The sequence below is a fragment of the Bos grunniens genome, chromosome 19, assembly GCF_055505025.1.
Source record: "Bos grunniens cultivar Pamir isolate PY7600 chromosome 19, Bosgru_T2T1.0, whole genome shotgun sequence".
Classification (NCBI taxonomy): Eukaryota; Metazoa; Chordata; class Mammalia; order Artiodactyla; family Bovidae; genus Bos; species Bos grunniens.
Window position 1 is genome coordinate 49,849,281 of NC_141183.1, and position 20,524 is coordinate 49,869,804.

The window sequence follows — 20,524 nt, forward strand, 5'->3', positions numbered from 1 at the left end:
TCAGAAGAGAAGGCTTAAACAAGTTTGATACACTGTAACTTATGGATCCCACCAGAAATTTGAGATATTTAGAGGGTATGTTGCTGCTGCTGCTGCTGCTAAGTCACTTCAGTCGTGTCCGACTCTGTGTGACCCCATAGATGGCAGCCCACCAGGCTCCCCCGTCCCTGGGATTCTCCAGGCAAGAACACTGGAGTGGGTTGCCATTTCCTTCTCCAATGCATGAAAGTGAAAAGTGCAAGTGAAGTCGCTCAGTCGTGTCCGACTCCTAGCGACCCCATGGACTGCAGCCTACCAGGCTCCTCTGTCCATGGGATTTTCCAGGCAAGAGTACTTAAAGTGATTATAAGTATTTTGAAACGTGAGCAAATCTGAGTCACTTTTATCCACATCGTGTCAGAGCTGAGAGATTGACTTGGTTGCAGTAGCTTACAGTGATTAAGTTTAAAGGGTGGGGACCTGTATTCCCACTCCTAAAAGTATTGCTTCAGCGGTGTACTTCCATTAGTCTTCCAATGAGGATAGATTACGTGTCTCCTCACTGTTATCCATCCCAATTCCCTAACTATCCCTCCCCCCACCGGCAACCATAAGTTTGTTCTCTAAGTCTGTGAGTCTCTTTCAACTTATAAGACTTGAGGAACTGATGTGTCCCTTCAGGAAATGAACTAAGAAAGGAGTAAGTTTTAGCTGGCGCATATTTTGGACTTCCCAGGTGAGTCAGTGGTAAAGAATCCACTGCAGTGCAGGAGACACAGGTTTGATCCCTGGACCAGGAAGATCCCCTGGGGAAGGAAATGGCAACTCACTCCAGTATTTCTTGCCTGGGAAATCCAATAGACAACAAAGCCTTGTGGGCTACATTCCATGGGGTCGTAAGAGTCGTACACAACTTAGCGACTAAACAACAGCAGCATTGAAGTATTTGCTTTGCTAGCATCTTAAAACATCCCTTGATTGTGCAGGAGTTGGTTCTTAATTGCCTAGACCAGCTATACAGATTCCTAGTTGAAACTCTGGCATTTCAGAGAAAGATGTACAAAAATGTTCTCTTGTCTTTTCCTCCATCTTTGCCTGCCTTTTCCTCTTTTCTTTGCAATTCCTATCCCCCAACTCTCCCAGGTTCTCATTGCCAACAATGGCATTGCAGCTGTGAAATGCATGAGATCTATCCGCCGGTGGTCTTATGAGATGTTTCGAAATGAACGTGCAATCCGATTTGTTGTCATGGTCACACCTGAAGACCTGAAAGCCAATGCAGGTAAGTTATTAAACATTAAGAAAGCAGCATCCTCAAACGTAAAACATTGAATGGCACAACCTTTAAGGAAGAGGATGTCAACTTGGGGGATTCAAACCCAAGGACTTGTCTTTTAAAAAATGTCAATAATAGGCGTAGACCAGGATTGTACTCTATGTAGCCTCAACATAAACTCCTGTTTCTAAGTAAAAATGGGTGTTAATTTAACCAAAGTGTTGATTTGGGTTTTCAGTATTACTTGCTAAGTCACATTCTTATAGCGTGTGTAAGTAGAAAGGCTTGGAAGGAAGTGCCCTTTCCCTTATGAACTGCATTGAATTTTAGAGAATTTCAGTGTTAAGATTCTTTTTCCCCTTCCTCCTGGGAATAGAGACCTCTTAGGACCCAAGTAAGTTTTACTCTGTAGGCTCTTCTGCATATTCTTTCTGCTTAGATGACCCTCCATCTGAGAGTGGTAGGTTATTGTAGATTGTTGGTGTAGTTGAAAGACTGTAGCTAATACTTCTGCTTCATACTTAAAAAAAAATTTAATTAATTATTTTTGGCTGCACTGGGTCTTCATTGCTACACGGGCTTTTCTTCAGTTGTGGCAAGCTGGGGCTACTCTGTAGTTGTGGTGTGTGGGCTTCTCATTGCCATGGCTCCTCTTGTTGTAGAGCACGGGCTCTAAAGTGTGTAGGCTCTGTAGTTGTAGCTCTCGGTCTCTAGAGTACCCGGACTTAGTGGCATGTGGACTTAGTCACTCCGTGTCATGTGGTATCTTCCTGAACCAGGGATCAAACCTGTGTCTTTAAAGAGTTGTCTTTAAGAACTCATTTTGGTCTTATATGTACTCTCTGTCTTGAGACAATGATATTAAGACTATTCCTAAGGCAGTAAGGGTTATAATGTTATCTTTAGAAAAAGAGAAGGCACCAGTTGATTGGAAAGCAGATGTTGTTCATTTAGATTGATCCTTCAACATCTTTGAGCTGCAGTCTTGTATCTGTACAAGGAAAGTCATGTCTGTTTCACTGGATAGTTGTAAAGAAGAAGTTGTCTATAATAAATGTAAGCTACCTTGCATGATTTCTTTTTCCATATTTCTATTTGGTACTCCTATTAATTCATGTATTCATTCACTCAGTGAGCATGGAGACCCACAGTTTAATATGCTGTGATCTTGCTCTAGGAAACGAATAATTTCAATGCAATGAGGTAAGTGCTATAATAGGAATATGTACAGGGTACTATGAGAACACAGAGATGAGACATCTTAACTCTGGTCCCTGCTCTTGGGTTAAGAGTTAAGAGGAGTTAACATAGTTAAGAGAGATTTCTGAAAGTGGTTATGTCTACCCAAGAATGAGTAAGAGTTAGTCATACCAAGGGAACATTTCATGCAAAGATGGGCCCGATAAAGGACAGAAATGGTATGGACCTAACAGAAGAAGAAGATATTAAGAAGAGGTGGCAACAATACACAGAAGAACTGTACAAAAAAGAGCTTCACGACCCAGATAATCACGATGGTGTGATCACTACCTAGAGCCAGACATCCTGGAACGTGAAGTCAAGTGGGCCTTAGAAAGCATCACTATGAACAAAGTTAGTGGAGGTGATGGAATTCCAGTTGAGCTATTTCAAATCCTGAAATATGATGCTGTGAAAGTGCTGCACTCAATATGCCAACAAATTTGGAAAACTCAGCAGTGGCCACAGGACTGGAAAAGGTCAGTTTTCATTCCAATCCCAAAGAAAGGCAATGCCAAAGAATGCTCAAACTACCACACAGTTGCACTCATCTCACACGCTAGTAAAGTAATGCTCAAAAATCCCCAAGCCAGGCTTCAGCAATACGTGAACCGTGAACTTCCAGATGTTCAAGCTGGTTTTAGAAAAGGAAGAGGAACCAGAGATCAAATTGCCAACATCCACTGGATCATTGAAAAAGCAAGAGAGTTCCAGAAAAACATCTATTTCTGCTTTATTGACTATGCCAAAGCCTTTGACTGTGTGGATCACAATAAACTGTGGAAAATTCTGAAAGAGAAGAGAATACCAGACCACCTGACCTGCCTCTTGAGAAACCTATATGCAGGTCAGGAAGCAACAGTTAGAACTGGACATGGAACAACAGACTGGTTCCAAATAGGAAAAGGAGTACGTCAAGGCTGTATATTGTCACTCTGCTTATTTAACTTGTACGCAGACTACATTATGAGAAACGCTGGGCTGGAAGAGGCACGAGCTGGAATCAAGATTGCCAGGAGAAATATCAATAACCTCAGATATGCAGATGACACCACCCTTATGGCAGAAAGTGAAGAGGAACTCAAAAACCTCTTGATGAAAGTGAAAGTGGAGAGTGAAAAATTTGGCTTAAAGCTCAACATTCAGAAGACGAAGATCATGGCATCTGGTCCCATCGCTTCATGGGAAATAGATGGGGAAACAGTGGAAACAGTGTCAGACTTTATTTTTCTGGGCTCCAAAATCACTGCATATGGTGACTGCAGCCATGAAATTAAAAGACGCTTACTCCTTAGAAGGAAAGTTATGACCAACCTAGATAGCATATTCAAAAGCAGAGACATTACTTTGCCAACAAAGGTCCGTCTAGTCAAGGCTATGGTTTTTCCAGTGGTCATGTATGGATGTGAGAGTTGGACTGTGAAGAAAGCTTGAGTGCCGAAGAATTGGTGCTTTTGAACTGTGGTGTTGGAGCAGACTCTTGAGAGTCCCTTGGACTGCAAGGAGATCCAACCAGTCCATTCTGAAGATCAGCCCTGGGATTTCCTTAGAAGGAATGATGCTAAAGCTGAAACTCCAGTACTTTGGTCACCTCATGCGAAGAGTTGACTCATTGGAAAAGACTCTGATGCTGGGAGGGATTAGGGGCAGGAGGAGAAGGGTTGGACAGAGGATGAGATGGCTGGATGGCATCACTGACTCAATGGACGTGAGTCTGAGTGAACTCTGGGAGTTGGTGATGGACAGGGAGGCTTGGCGTGCTGCAATTCATGGGATTGCAAAGAGTCGGACATGACTGAGCGACTGAACTGAACTAGAGGGAAGACAAGGGTATTACAGGCAGAAAGAACATATATGCAAATATTTGAAGGTGTGACACAGGTTATCTGGAAACTGCAGATAGCTTATCTATCTGACAAGATCTAGACATGACCTAGTATTTGTCAAGGATGGTCTTGTTTTTCATCCTTAAAAGCATGGACTTTATCTTTTTAGGTATGTGTGTGTGCGTCTGTGTCTGCATGTATATCAGACATTAAAGATTTGCATTTTAAGTGAATTAGTTGTTGTTTTTCACAATTCAAATGTTGAAGAGCGTAATGAACTCCTTCCCGTCTATCTGTTATCCAAAATCAACTTCTTTCAGCTGTACTTATACCTCCTCTCTCCTCCAAGCATAATTTCTAAAGCAAATGTTTATTGCATCTGTAAATATTTCAACATGCATCTTATCCAAAAGATAGATACCTTTAAAATATATGTGTAAATAATTGGATGATTCAGGTAGCAACTTGAAAGATCTGTTTGTGGAGGGTAATACTGGAGGATATGAAGACTGGCAAGGTTTTGGACTCTCAGTTTGGCTTCATGTGAAGCTTCAGGCTTTAATTCCTGAATCTTAGCTAAACTCCTTATACTTAACCTGTTGGCCTCAAAAATATTGGACAATTGCACCTCATTCCTGTAGTAATTGGTTACATACTCTTATTTGGAATAAGCATGATGAGCACCTCTCCACTCAGCTCTATTCATACAGTCACAGATAACTGTGCCAAAAATCAACAGCAGAAGAAATACAAAGAGGCCATCCCAGCATTAAGAGATATTCCTATTAGTTGAAGTAAACCAAATGTTCTCTCTTGCAGCCAAACCATTTTCCACCAAAAACTGAATTGTATGTAAACAACTAATGTCAAACATCCACTATAAATTTTTGACATAAAATTTCGGCCATCATAATTTTAATATCCAGTATTGAAATGCAAAAAAACTAATGTAAGTTGAACTTCTTTTAGATTAAGTTCTATTAATATTGTAGATGTTATCCAGTAGTAGTTACTAATGGACAGAATAAATAAAGTACTATATTACCATATGGCAAGTATCCCTCCAAAGAAAAGCAGCAGTGGACATTTATTATCTCACAGTTTCTATAGCTGGGTCTTTGACTTCCGGTTATCAGGCCGCCATCAGTGTTCGAGTGGGGCTGCCGTCCCGTCTGAGGCTCAGCCTGGGATGGGTCTGCCTTCAAGCTCACGTAGTTGTTCGCAGCACTCAGTTTTCCGTGGGCTATTGGACTGAGGGCCTGAATGTGTCTCTGGTTGTTAGCTGGAGCCTGCTCTTGGCTCCTTGCCATGTGGGCCATCCCCAAATGACTTCCTGCTTCCTGCAAGCCAGCAAGGAAAAGTCTCCCAGTGAGATGGGCTCCATTCTTTTTCAAAACGTTTTATTTTTATTTTTGGCTGTGCTAGGTCTTCGTTGCTGTGCAGGCTTTTCTCTAGTTGTGGTGATCAGGGGCTACTCTCTTTTGCAGTGCACAGTCTTCTCACTCTGTGGCTTCTCTTGTTGCAGAGCACAGGCTCTGGAGCTCGTGGGCTTTAATAGTTGCAATTCCCAGGCTTTAGAGCACAGGCTTAATAATTGTGGCACACAGGCTTAGTTGCTCTGCAGCTTGTGGGATATTTCAAGGGACATGGGTTCCTTCCCTGGTCTGGGAAGATCCCATAAGCCATGGAGCAATTAAGCCCAGACTCCACAACTGCTGAGCCAGGGAGCCTTAGCTACTGAAGCCCGCACGCCTGGAACCTTTGCTCTGCAGTGAAAGAAGCCACCTCAATGAGAAGCCTGCGCACTGCAATGAAGAGTAACCCCAGTACCTGAAACTGGGAAAAGCTGGCATGCAGCAACAAAGACCTAGCACAGCAACCAAATTCCACCCCCAAAAAGAGTCTTTTTAAAAAATATGGTGGAGATGGACCTTGAGCAAATTAGTTAACTGCTCCAAGACGTAATTCCCTATAAACTGGATGCTCATAATACCTATTATAAAAAGGATTACTGAGTATTAAATAAAGTAATGTATATAAAGAGCTTAGTACAGTCTTTACATTGTAGCTGCTCTGCCACAATTACTTCCAGAAAAGGAAGAAACATCAGGTCACAGATTTGAAAGGGGATACTATGCCCCCCCCCCAAAAAAAAAATAAGGAAAGAAGTTAGCTTTTTAAGTATGTTTCAAATCCATAGTATCCTGAACATTTCAGATAAACAAATGTTTTTCAAGCACTTGACAGACTCCTGTAACTCACCTTTCCTGTTTAGCAAGTCTACAAACCCTCCAGTCTCTCCCCGGTTTCCTCATTTTGTCCCGGCTTTATATCAGGAAAGGGGCCTTCTCAGAATATAGTGCAAGTTAAAGATGAAAGGTGTCATAGAACTTTTTCTCCGAACAGAATAATGGGCCTCTCAGTGACACGTCACCCTTAATATAGAGATCATAATGACTCTTCAAAAAGCTGACACAGTGAACTGTTTGGGAACTGCTGCTTGGTGTCAGAGCTTCTTGAGATTATCACATTTTAGTGCCTGTGACTTAACAAAGAGCCTCCAAATGAATGGTTCTGGAAGTTATCCCACGAATGTAGTTTGTCCCATGCTTACATATGATGGTACTTGTCTTCTGTGTAGTTTTTGCTCTGATGTTACATTTCTGAAAATAAATTTTAATTATTGGTAATGTGCTTGTGTTTCCAGAATACATTAAGATGGCGGATCACTACGTGCCCGTGCCAGGAGGCCCCAACAACAACAACTATGCAAATGTGGAGTTAATTCTTGACATTGCTAAAAGGATCCCCGTGCAAGTAAGACATGCCAGCGTCTCCTTGAAAACCAGATTCAGCCTTTTAAAAAAAAAACATTTTTTTTTTTACTGGAGTATGTTTGATTTAAAACGTTGTGTTAGTTTCTGCTGTACAGCAAAGTAAATCAGGTATCCACAGACATATATCCACTATTACGTTTGTGTTTTGGAGAATAAAACGTATTCTCAGTTTTATATCAGTTGCTTCGTTTGCAAATATTTTCTCCCATTCTGAAGATTGTCCTTTCACCTTGCTTATGGTTTCCTTTGCTGTGCAGAAGCTTTTAAGTTTGATTAGGTCCCATTTGTTAATTTTTGTTTTTATTTTCATTACTCTAGGAGGCGGGTCAGAAAAGATCCTGCTGCGATTTATGTCCAAGAGTGTTCTGTGTTTTTCTCTAAGAGTTTTATAGTGTCTGGCCTTTGGTTCAGGTCTTCCACTGTTATTTAGATTCTTTCCCCATATAGGTTGTTATAGATTATTGAGAAGCGTTCCCTGTGCCCAATTCAACCATTTTACAATTAGGCACGAGGGGATAGCCAGTGAAGAAATTTTAATTTTATATAAAGCGTCTTTTCTGAACCTCGATAAGAGCCTTTATATGGTATATACAGAGAGGGAAAAGAAAGATGAGAAGAGTGAAATGAGTCACCATAAAGTAAACATCATCTAAACAAGAGGTTTGTAAGGGTCTTTCAGAGATTATTCTATCCATTTCACCTTCAAACCTCCCACTAAGTGAAAGTTACCTATTTCCAATGAAATACTCTTAGTCTAGAACCACAGTAGTGTAGAAGGAGGTTTTTTCTTCTCTATCACATTGTTGTAGAGAGTTTAGGGTAAGTGTCTTAAAGCCCAAAGAGGAAAAAAACTTGACATTTGTATGGCAGTATAACCACTAGATATAAAGGTGGAGTTGGGTGGCCAAAGTAATGCAATCTACAAAAAAAAAACCAGCATGTCTAGAAGAGGCTCTGTAGAGTGTAGTTGAAAGGTATGAACTGACTTTCCTGAAGCGCAACAGTACCAGCTGGATCTTAACATCAGTTTCAACTTGTTTTTGACGTCTTCAGAGGTTTTACCACAGTCGACTGCTTATTGTTGTTCTGTAAAAAGTTGGCCAAGAATCGGGCATAAAAGCTGAATTAAGCATTAGGCTGCTATGGCACTATTGTACCTCATGAAGTACAGCCAGTCTTGGTTAGAGAGGAATACAGTTGAATCGTGTTCTTTTTACTACGAATTTTAAGAATGAATCATATTGTGTTCCCTTGTAGGCAGTTTGGGCTGGCTGGGGTCATGCTTCTGAGAATCCCAAGCTCCCAGAACTTCTCTTGAAAAATGGCATCGCCTTCATGGGTAAGCCTTTCTGACGTACTCTTCCTGTTTTTCTGTTTCACTCTGTCATTTTGGTCCATATTCCCCCTCTATATTTTGCTTTTCTTCTGTTTAACACATACTAGGCTTTTATTTTTCATCACGCACTGGGCTTTTATATTCAACAATCAGTGTGCCCTTAAATATGAATCAGTACCTTCACATTTAAGCATATAGGTTATAGTCCTGTAAGTGAGGGTTATTTCTTCTGACTTTTCTGCTCTCCTATAGAGAGAGAAAAATCAAGGTTATATGGTGGTAAGTGTTTCTGTCTTTGTCTCAACAATGATGATTATGCTTTGTAAAGCCTATTAATGATAAATCTTCCTTTTGGGTTTCCCTAAGTCCAAGGAGAGTATAATATTTTAGACTTGAACCCTAAAACTTTATTGTCCTTATTTCAGGATAATCATAAAAAAAGAGAAGACTTTGTTAATCTGGTAGTGTTGGATCATGAAGGATGATTTGTCAGGGGTTGAATTCAGCATATATTGACATATATTGAATTCTCTCTGTGTGTAAAAATCTGCTACATTAGGTTCTATAAAGGATACAAAGATGAGCCAAAACACAGCAGTCCCCGTCATCAAGTTTCTGATATGGATAGTATGCGATGCGGGGGGTACAAGACAAATACAAAAACAATTATATGAAAGACAAAATACTTGGGAAAGAAATGAGGCCAAAATGTTACAGTCAGGGTTCTTTTCTTGTTTTGTTTTTAGGTCCTCCAAGCCAAGCCATGTGGGCTCTGGGGGATAAGATCGCATCTTCCATAGTGGCTCAAACTGCTGGTATCCCAACTCTTCCATGGAGTGGCAGTGGTAAGAAATTTTATTTCTTGTTTGTATCTTAAAGTGCAGAAAAGCTCAGTAGGGTATTTGGGACTGTGGCTGGGGGCTTAGGCCTGCTTTAAAATGTATTAAATATTTGACAAGAAACAGAATCCAAGTTGATTGATTGGTAGCTTGTATCTCCTGGCTTAATTGCTGTATCTATGATTCTATCATGTCTTAAGCATATGCGTGTTGTCAGGCCCAAGAGCCTCTTCCATCTTTGTCAAGGGGAGTGCTAACCTTTGCTCCTTTCATACAACATCCTATCGTGTCTTAAGAATGTAAATTTTGTACAAGGTTCAGAGACACTAAACGGTAATGTAAATGATCTTGGGACTTAATTTGGAAAAACTCTGAGGAAATTCATCTGCTTCTGTGGATTCAGATCTATGCTAGGATAGGTCTTCCTAGGCTAGGATCTTCCTCAGAGATGGTCTTCTTAGGTGGAATAGGCCTTTGAACTTGCCTGGGCGATGACTGAAATCACTAAGAAAAAGCTAAAACCCACTTACTTAGATATTTGCCTGCCAGTATTTTCTTTCTTTCTTTTTGTTTATTCAGTCTTTATATTTTGAAAATGTTTATATTGACGTATAGTTGATTAACAATGTTGTGTTAGTTTCAGGTGTACAACAAAGTGATTCAGTCATGTGGATCCACGTATATAGTCTTTTTGGCCAGTATTTTCTTAATGTGAGCCCACAATCTGTTGACAGTTTGTTTTGCCTGTTTAATACCATTCAACCACTCATTTGCCCTGAAAACTGAGGTCAATAATCAACCTTTCTTCCAAGCATGCAGAAGCCTGAATTTTTTCTAAAAATGATTTATTCTTGACAGATCCCTTAAAGAGTGCCATGTGGATTATTAGAGCTGTCAGTATTATGAACTTCTGTTTTTCGGTCCTCAAGCACAGGGAGCAGACACACACTAAAACCTCTTACAAATGGGAACTACCGTTGTTTTGAGTCTAAACAGATTTGAACTCTTGTTACTCTGGCTCTCCAGGGGAATTGCAATATCCTTTCCAGACCTGCTGGGTCAAACAGTTTAAAATAAAAGGTTGAGTTTGTTCTTGTTTGAATGGAGAGGCTGTACCATTCCCCTTGTGGCTGAGTACAGGGACAGTCAGGAAGCTTGGCGTCATGACTCTGCTGAGGCCAATAAAACCGCCATTTCCATTTCCAAGGGCTCATAAAGATTGAATTATTTCTCAGACCTCTGGCCCTGGAGCAGGCCTGAACACACAAATCGAAGATCCTTTGTTTGCTGAGTTTCTGTGAGAAGTCTGGCATGCTTTTTTTTGTTTGTTTGTCTTGTATTCAGGTCCTTGCGTTTCTGTTTTGTTTTTTTTTAAGTTGCTGCCTATTATCTCTCTTGACTTTTTCCAGCATCAGAACCCAAGTGGCCAGATGTTGATATTAGGTAAATCCTGCTAACTCCAAGGACTGATCAGGGTTTTATGGTATTCTTCTTTCTCACATCTACCCTCAAGTTTGAATAAATATGAAAGCATTTTAAAGAAGGTGTAAGAAGAAAATCGACAAGAACAGAAATTCTTGTAGCTGCTTTTAAGTCACTGTTATCTGTTGCAGGTCTTTGTGTGGACTGGCACGAAAATGATTTTTCAAAACGAATTTTAAATGTTCCTCAGGAACTATATGAAAAAGGTTATGTGAAGGATGTGGATGATGGGCTGAAGGTAGGTTACTAACTCTGGGGTGTGATCATGTTCAACGGACCAATTATAGTCCCAAATATGGGGATTTGGAGCCTGGTTTATGATATATACCCATGAGAGTGTTAGGGTTGTAAGACCAGGAGATGTAGTTTATGTAATAGAATGAGGAAGTGACCTACGTTTCACAAAAACAATTTAAATTTGTTTTGAAGCAAGCCACTCACCTGGACAGAACACTTCTTAGGTGGTTAAATCATAGCTTTAAGGAGGTCCTGATTCTTTCTCCACCACCTGTTACAGTGTGTGTGTGTGTGTGTGTGTGTGTGTGTGTGTGTGTGTGTGTACACTTCTTAGGTGGTTAAATCATAGCTTTAAGGAGGTCCTGATTCTTTCTCCACCACCTGTTACAGTGTGTGTGTGTGTGTGTGTGTGTGTGTGTGTGTGTGTGTGTGTGTGTGGTGGAGTTAGGGGCAAACCGCTTTTTTGCCCCGCTTGAGTTCAGAACCAAGAACCCTGGCAGACAGAGATCAAAATGTCAGCTTTAATACGAACAGATATGGTGATGAAAATGTCCTAACTGTGCAGCAACAATCAGATTTGTAAAGTGAACATCAGTTAAGCAGGCTCACTCACTGGTTACTGGCAATGTGAGTAATCACAGAGACGGCTTTTGCCATTTAGTTTATTGTATGACTGAGAGCTGAGAAAGAACATGTGTTCTGTGTAGTGGGCTGATCTCAAAGGGGAAAAGGCTGAGCTATACATGCTCAGTTTCTCCTTCCAAACTGACAGATCAGAGTTCATTCTTTTTGCTTTGGAGAGGAGTGAGGGAGGGAGCTGATAGAGGCTGAAACTGTTCTTCTAATTATTGTCTGTCTATGTAGAAACATGCACCGAAGCAAAAGGAGATCTTTTCTTCAACAGTATTTTTTCTTTCCTTCACAGTCCCCTCCAGTTATTTCTCCTTTCACTTTTTAACTAGTTGGAAGTGTCAGTTATGCCACCAGGGAGATGATCAAAGAGCTATATTTTAGAAAAGAAAGCTACTCATGTTTGACTCATCTGCAATAAATTCAAGAGGAATAGTGCATATTCAACTGATTTTGCTCTGTTGCTTGCATTTCAAGTTAAGCATCCTGTAACCTCCTTAATAGGAAGAATTAATGTTTCCAATTGAATTGCTGATGTATGTCCTATTTGCTATAATTTGCAAAAGAGTAGAAACCCTTTGTAGGGAATTAGCTATATTGCTTATCAGTTAAAATTCCTTTTTTTCCTGGTTATAATATAAACATAAAATTTTTGCCAGCCTTTTTTGGTTCATAGATTCATTTAATGACAGTCTTTATTAATAGGTTCCCATAACTATAACTGTTACGATAGTTATGAAATTAGGGTCTTACCATATATATTGTTTTTATAATCCAAGATTTCTTCTTCCTATATATAAGAATTTTCCTCGTGGCATTAAAATTTTTCTAAAATACTTTAAATAGATGACCTGTGTCTAGAACTTATGTATGTATTTTAAAGGCCTGCCTTGTTCTTATATCATGTGGGCTCTCCTATTTTTTAGTCTTTCCCACATTTGTGCCTGCTTCTTCAATCATTTATCACCCACTGACTGAGTTCATGCTGATTTTGCTTGTAAGCATAGAAGTTAAGAGAATTTAGAAGAAATGGGACTATGAAGGATTTTCATGCCTAAAACTACTGACAAAAATTAAAATGGTCTTTTTCTGGTGACACATTTTTTAGATGTTTTTATAATGTAAACTATATAAGACTGGAATGTTTCAACAAAGGAATGACTCAGTTGTTTTAAACTTTTGGTTAACTTTTCCCCAATCTGCTTTTTGCCTTAGCTACAATGTGGGTATCTTCCATATTATTACATGTAAAGGCTACCTCAGACCTTTTAATAATAGCATAGCAATCTAATAAACAGGTATATCTTGACTTAATTGGCTCCTTGCTTAATGGATATATAATTAAATATTTGAAAAGTTTTGGGATCATCTCATAAAATACTGTAAATATGAAAAGCACATTTAGGGCATTTGTTTAAAATTAGTTTTCTGACTATTAATGTTTTGGTATCTTGTTATTTTTATCTTTTATAAAAAGTCAAGTGAGAAAAAATTTCTGGATATGTGAGAATCCTGATTTGTTGAGTCTTCTATGTTGTCAGAAGATCAGAAGCTGTGCTGAGGTGGTCAGCTTATATTAAGTGAACTGCCTGTGTTTTCTTTGTCTTTTTTAAAACGAAAAGTTATGGAACAAAGAAAATGTACACTTTGGTAAATTTTTAAGAAATAAAAATTATGGTTAAGGCACAAATTCTTGCATATTATAAGAAATTCTAATAATACAGTAATATATACAGTAAAAAGTGAAAGTTTATATCTACTCATCTTCCCTTTATAAATCACCAGTGGTCGATAGTCTAGACTTGTTTTTTTGTACTTACATATGTAAGTGTATGAATGTATACATAATTTTATATATATATATATGTACATATATATATGTGTGTGTGTGTGTGTGTGTATATATAGTTTTACTTTGTTTTTGACCTATATGGGATTATTTTAGATTGAACCATACAAAATTGCCAATATAGAACCATTTTTTACCTACGAAAAAGTACAGTTTCTTTTGGGACTTTTCTGGTGGTCCAGTGGTTAAGAGTCTGCCTTGCAATGCAGGGGACTTTGTTTTGATCCCTGGTCAGGGAACTAAGGGCCCACGTGCCACAGAGCAACTGAGCCCACATACCACAGCCAGAGAGTCCATGGGCCACAGTGAAAGACCCCACATGCCACATCTGAGACCCATCACTGTTGAATAAATAAAGAAGTATTTTTTAAAAAAGGACAAACACAGTTTCTTTTGGATCAATCCATTACTGCAAATACTATTCTGGTACTTCTTTTCTCATCTAATACCATATCTTCAGGATCTTTCTATTTTAATGTATGTATATTAATAGACCTACCAGATGACAGCATTTTTTTAAAGGGAGAAAATGCCAGTTTTCTCCTTCTCTACTAATACCATTCTCACTTCAATTTTTCTCTTTCTTCTTGAAGGCAGCGGAGGAAGTTGGATATCCAGTAATGATCAAGGCCTCAGAAGGAGGAGGAGGGAAGGGAATCAGAAAAGTCAACAATGCAGATGACTTCCCTAACCTCTTCAGACAGGTGGAGTACAAGTTGTTGTTCTTTATTTGAACTAATATGTATATTAGAGATATGTGATTTAATTCACACTATAATTTGGATGTCCAGAAAATATTTAAATTTTTTGTTTGTAACTAATCTAATCATTCGCTTTAACCTCTACCTTCTTAGTAGCAGGGGGAAAAAATATCAGTGAAATGTCCAATTCAATCTAAGGTTTTATTCATTTAGCTAATTCAAGCAGTCATTATTCTGTCTTATGTAAAACTGCTCAGTTTCTCAGATAGCTCTTCCCTATTTGATTTGTATGGCTCATAGGCCTTCCTAGTAACAAGGAAGAGTCAGTACCTTCCTATGTTTTTGTGCCCTGCTTGTGCTGACATCTTAGATAAAGTGTGTAGAATGGTTAATTCCTGATCTGGATGCTCTTGGCTTGGCCTCACTCAGGCTCTCTGAAATTAAGTAATACTGAAAATTCTCCAAGCTAGGCTTCAACAGTACATAAACTGAGAACATCCAGATGTCCAAGCTGGATTTAGAAAAGGCAGAGGAACCAGAGATCAAATGGCCAACATCTGCAGGATCATAGAAAAAGCAAGAGAGTTCCAGAAAAACATCTACTTCTGCTTCATTGATTATGCCAAAGCCTTTGACTATGTGGATCACAACAAACTGGAAAATTCTTCAACAGATGGGAATACCAGACCACCTCACTTGCCTCCTCAAAATCTGTATGCAGGTTAAGAAGCAACAGTTAGAACCAGACATGAAACAATGGACTGGTTACACATTGGGAAAGGAATACATCAAGGCTATATATTGTTACCTTGCTTATTTAACTTATATGCAGAGTACATCTTGCGAAATGCTGGGCTGGATGAGGCACAAGCTGGAATCAAGATTGCAGGGAGAAATATCAACCTCAGATATGCAGATGATACCACCCTTATGGCCAAAATTGAAGACGAACTAAAGGGCCTCTTGGTGAAGGTGAAAGAGTGAGTGAAAAAGCTGGCTTAAAACTCCACATTCAAAAAACTAAGATCATGGCATCTGGTCCCATCACCTCATGGGAAATAGATGGGGAAACAGTGGAAACAGTGACAGACTTTATGTTCTTGGGCTCCAAAATCACTGCAGATGGTGATTGTGGCCATGAAATTAGAAGACGCTTGTTCCTTGGAAGACAAGCTATGACCAACCTAGACAGCAAATTAAAAAGCAGAGACATTACTTTACCGGCAAGGGTCCGTCTAGTCAAAGCTATGTTTTTTCCAGTAGTCATGTATGGATGTGAGAGCTGGACCATAAAGCAAGCTGAGTGCTGAAGGATTGATGCTTTTGAACTGTGGTGTTGGAGAAGACTCTTGAGAGTCCCTTGGACAGCAGGAAGATCAAACCAGTTCTGAATATTCAAGTTCTGAATATTCACTGAAAGGATTGATGATGAAGCTCCAATACTTTGGCCACCTGATGCAAAGAACTGACTCATTAGAAAAAACCCTGATGCTAGGAAAGATTGAGGGCAGGAGGAGATGGGGGTGACAGAAGATGAGATGGTTGGATGGCATCACTGACTCAATGTACAAGAGTTTGAGTAAGCTCCCGGAGTTGGTGATGGACAGGGAAGCCTAGTGTACTACAGTCCGTGGGGTCGCGAAAAGTTGAGCAGGACTGAGCAACTGAACTGAACTGAAAATTAAGTCAATAGAGGGGTTTAATGGCATCTTAGATGCAACTGAAGAAATAATTAGCAACTGGAAGGCAAGTCAGAAGAAAGCTCAGACTGAAGCATGAAGAGACAAAAAGGATGAAAAATACAGAAAAGAGCTTGTGAGAGATTATTTGCAAAGATGACCATGATATCTCTTTCCATCCCTATATACACTTCCTTTATAGTATGATTTTGCCTTCTTCCCATGAAGAAATAGTGACTTTTTTTCCTTCCACCCTTTGAGTTTTGGTTGACCTTGTGACTTGTGTTGGTTGACCAATAGAATACAGTAAAAATGGTGACTAGTTTCAAAACCAAAGCTGCAAGTGGTTTCTGGCTTCTGCCCTTGGCCTTTTGGAATGAACCTCAGACTCGCCTTGTGAAGAGCATAGTCTAGGCTTCTGGAAAAAGAGAGGCCACACAAAGCAGAGATGAATTGTCTCATCTGAGGCTTCCTAGACCTGACAGTTTCATCTATACCTTTGAGACATGTACATGAGTTCATATTAAACCTTCCAAGCTTAGTTAAGTTGCTAGATGGCTAACTCCCTGAATGGCTCCTAGCCAAGATCAGCAGAAGAACTGCCCAACTGGGCCCAGCTCAAATTGCTGTAAGCAAAGTGGTTAGTGCCCTAAGTCACTGAAATTTTGGTGGTTTGGTAGGCATCAATGCATAACTGACCTAAAAACTGATACCTAAAGGTGTAATGCTGCCCTGGAAAAAAAAGTAACTAAACTACCGCACAATTGCACTCACCTCACATGCTAGTAAAGTAATGCTCAAAATTCTCCAAGCCAGGCTTCGGCAGTACGTGAACCGTGAACTTCCAGATGTTCAAGCTGGTTTTAGAAAAGGCAGAGGAACCAGAGATCAAATTGCCAACATCCGCTGGATCATAGAAAAAGCAAGAGAATTCCAGAAAAACATCTATTTCTGCTTTATTGACTATGCCAAAGCCTTTGACTGTGTGGATCACAATAAACTGTGGAAAATTCTTCAAGAGATGGGAATACCAGACCACCTGACCTGCCTCTTGAGAAACCTATATGCAGATCAGGAAGCAACAGTTAGAACTGGACATGGAACAACAGACTGGTTCCAAATAGGAAAAGGAGTACGTCAAGGCTGTATATTGTCACCCTGCTTATTTAACTTATATGCAGAGTACATCCTGAGAAACTCTGGGCTGGAAGAGGCACGAGCTGGAATCAAGATTGCCAGGAGAAATATCAATAACCTCAGATATGCAGATGACACCACCCTTATGGCAGAAAGTGAAGAGGAACTAAAAAGCCTCTTGATGAAAGTGAAAGAGGAGAGTGAAAAAGTTGACTTAAAGCTCAACATTCAGAAGACGAAGATCACTATTTCCCATCACTTCATGGGAAATAGATGGGGAAACAGTGGAAACAGTGTTAGACTTTATTTTTGGGGGGGGCTCCAAAATCACTGCATATGGTGACTGCAGCCATGAAATTAAAAGACGCTTACTCCTTGGAAGAAAAGTTATGACCAACTTAGATAGCATATTGAAAAGCAGAGACGTTACTTTGCCAACAAAGGTCCATCTAGTCAAGGCTATGGTTTTTCCAGTGGTCATGTATAAAAGTGAGAGTTGGACTGTGAAGAAAGCTAAGCACCGAAGAATTGATGCTTTTGAACTGTGGTGTTGGAGAAGACTCTTGAGAGTCCCTTGGACTGCAAGGAGATCCAACCAGTCCATTCTGAAGAAGATCAGCTCTGGGATTTCTTTGGAAGGAATGATGCTAAAGCTGAAACTCCAGTACTTTGGTCACCTCATGCGAAGAGTTGACTCATTGGAAAAGACTCTGATGCTGGGAGGGGTTGGGGGCAGGAGGAGAAGGGGACGACAGAGGGTGAGATGGCATCACTGACTCAATGGACGTGAGTCTGAGTGAACTCCGGGAGTTGGTGATGGACAGGGAGGCCTGGCGTGCTGCGATTCATGGGGTCACAAAGAGTCGGACACAACTGAGTGACTGAAGTAAACTGAACTGATGTGGCATTTGCTTTGAGACTGGCTCATAGGTGAAGTCTGGAAAAGATGGTAAGGAGCTTGGTAATGAAGCCTAGAGGAATGATAAAAAAACTTTTGGTGCAGGATGAAACGGAAATGAGGGGAAAGGTCACCCATGTTCTGTAATGATGAAACAGTTACCTGAGGTAATTTGGAAAGCAGAGACTGTACTGAACTCCTAGATCTACTTAAAGAGATCTTTTAGATAAAGTGTTAAAAGTATCTATTGAATGCTTATGATTGTTTTTTAACTATAAAAAAGAAGTGAACTAAAAAAGGTGTTCCAAACTTGTTGAGTTTAAAAATAGAGCTGTTTTTCATTACCGATCTCTCTGGTGCTGGCAAAAAATTTTCAAAGTAAAAAATGACTTCAGAGTAGAGCCCAAATCAAGAGTGCCTGGAAGATCCTTTAAAACCTCAGAAATAATTTAAGAACTAGGAAAAAAAGGACTTCTAAGAATTTTAAAAACGTTGTCCCACAGCAGCCTGACATGCCCAAGGTATAGAGAGGTCTGTGCAGAAAAGTTATGGATATGTTTTTGGGGCAAGAAGTGAATTTTCAGTATGATTCATAGGAAACTCATAAACTTTTCAAGATACTTATATTGATGAATGTACCAAAGGGACTGCAAGGGACAGAGACAGTTCAAACTTTAAAGAGGCCCCAGAACTTTCAATTTCCTATGAATAGGAAGCAGACTGGGAAAGTTGTTCAGCTGTAAACATTAGTCATTTCTCATAGCAAGGGAGATTTTTCCGGACCCCGGAGGGCTTCTAAGAACAGAGGGGAACCATGGATTAGGAAGCCACTCCCAGGGATCAGAATTGGACCACAGAGAAAAGCAAAACAAATTCCATGCCTGTGGAGTAAGGAAACCTGACACCGTCTACCCATCTGGACTTCAGAATTGGTGTGGACCAGTGACTGTTACGGAGAAGGCAATGGCACCCCACTCCAGTACTCTTGCCTGGAAAATCCCATGGACGGAGGAGTCTGGTAGGCTGCAGTCCATGGGGTCGCTAAGAGTCGGACCTGACTGAGCAACTTTACTTTTACTTTTCACTTTCATGCATTGGAGAAGGAAATAGCAACCCACTCCAGTGTTCTTGCCTGGAGAATCCCAGGGATAACCTGGTGGGCTGCTGTCTCTGGGGTCGCACAGTTGGACACGACTGAAACGACTTAGCAGCAGCAGCAGTGACTGTTAATGTACTTCCTATTGTTTCTCCTTTGAATTGGAGTATTTTTTAATCCCCGTTTTATCATTAAATGTTGGAAGTGTTGGGGACAGATAATTTGTCTTTTTAGTTCCCAGATCTTTGCAAAAATAGGAGGAGCTGCACCCAAAAAGTCTCTTTTGCTTGTAAACATGACTTGTTTCTCATGGGAAAATGGACCTTGGGCCTGATACCATGATTGGATGACTTTGGGGGTCTTGGGAGGGGGTGAGTCTGTTTTGCATGTGGGAAACATGTGAATTACTGCCAGAGGGCAGACCATAGTAGCTTGTTTGCAGAGATGGCTGCCATAACTCCTCCCGTCCTTGTTTGTACATCCCTTGGCAGTGTGACTTTGGCTTTTCTCCCATTAAGAGATGACATCTCTTTTCCCACCCCAAAAGCAGAGACATGACTTTGCCAACAAAGGTCCGTCTAATCAAAGCTATGGTTTTTTCAGTAGTCGTGTATGGATGTGAGAGTTGGAATATAAAGAAAGCTGAGAGCCAAAGAATTGATGCTTTTGAATTGTGGTGTTGGAGAAGACTCTTGAGAGTCCTAAAGGAAAGATTCTGTTGGCTGGTGGGTCTATGGAGCCTCAACTGGAACAGCTCATCTCTATTGCATGTGACCTCTCACCCTCCAGTAGGCTAAACTGAATCCTAAAGGAAATCAACCCTGAATATTCACTGAAAGAACTGATGCTGAAGCTGAAACTCCAATACTTTGGCCACCTGATGTGAAGAACTGACTCATTTGAAAAGACCCTGATGCTGGGAAAGTTTGAAGGCAGGAGGAGAAGGGGATGACAGAGGATGAGATGGTTGGATGGCATCACCGACTCAGTGGACATGAGTTTGAGTAAGCTCCGGGAGTTGGTGGTGGACAGGGAAGCCTGGCGTGTTGCAGTCCATGGGGTCGCAAAGAGTCGGACACAACTGAGTGACTGAACTGAACTGAACTGAATCTTAGTTGGCCTTGTGGCTTGCTTAGACCATTAGAATGTGGCCAGAGTGGTATTGTGTAGGTTCTGGAGGCTAGTGCTTGTGTAGGTTTGCAGCTCTGTCTTCACCCACTTCTTAGAGCACTGCATTGAAGAAGGCCTGGTTTAGCCTACTGGAGGGTGAGAGGTCACATGCGATAGAGATGAGCTGTTCCAGTAGAGGCTCCATAGACCCACCAGCCAATAGTTGACACAGACCGTCAGGCATTTGAATGAGACCATTCAGCCCCACTCAAGTCACCAGATGATGATATGCACATTGAGTGACCACAGGCACCACCAGAATTGCCTAGATGAGCACAGCATCACAAGCAAAGAAAATGGTTGGTGTCCTAAG

At 40.5% G+C, this 20,524-nt stretch overlaps 1 protein-coding gene and 1 non-coding gene across 10 annotated transcripts in view; one reads left to right on the top strand and one right to left on the bottom strand.

Moving 5' to 3' along the window:
• The window catches only part of ACACA (acetyl-CoA carboxylase alpha), a 286,860-nt gene that overhangs the window by 95,797 nt on the left and 170,539 nt on the right, over positions 1-20,524 (top strand). For all 9 annotated transcript variants that reach the window (XM_086360402.1, XM_086360403.1, XM_086360410.1 and 6 more), the window contains 6 exons: positions 1,123-1,261; positions 7,028-7,137; positions 8,415-8,496; positions 9,240-9,338; positions 10,946-11,052; positions 14,124-14,234. In XM_086360402.1, coding sequence (XP_086216528.1) covers positions 1,123-1,261; positions 7,028-7,137; positions 8,415-8,496; positions 9,240-9,338; positions 10,946-11,052; positions 14,124-14,234 — 648 coding nt within the window. The remainder of the gene's footprint in view (positions 1-1,122; positions 1,262-7,027; positions 7,138-8,414; positions 8,497-9,239; positions 9,339-10,945; positions 11,053-14,123; positions 14,235-20,524) is intronic.
• Positions 9,485-9,612, bottom strand: LOC147352610 (U6atac minor spliceosomal RNA). Its single transcript, XR_015148511.1, has one exon. It is a non-coding gene; the product is annotated as a U6atac minor spliceosomal RNA (small nuclear RNA).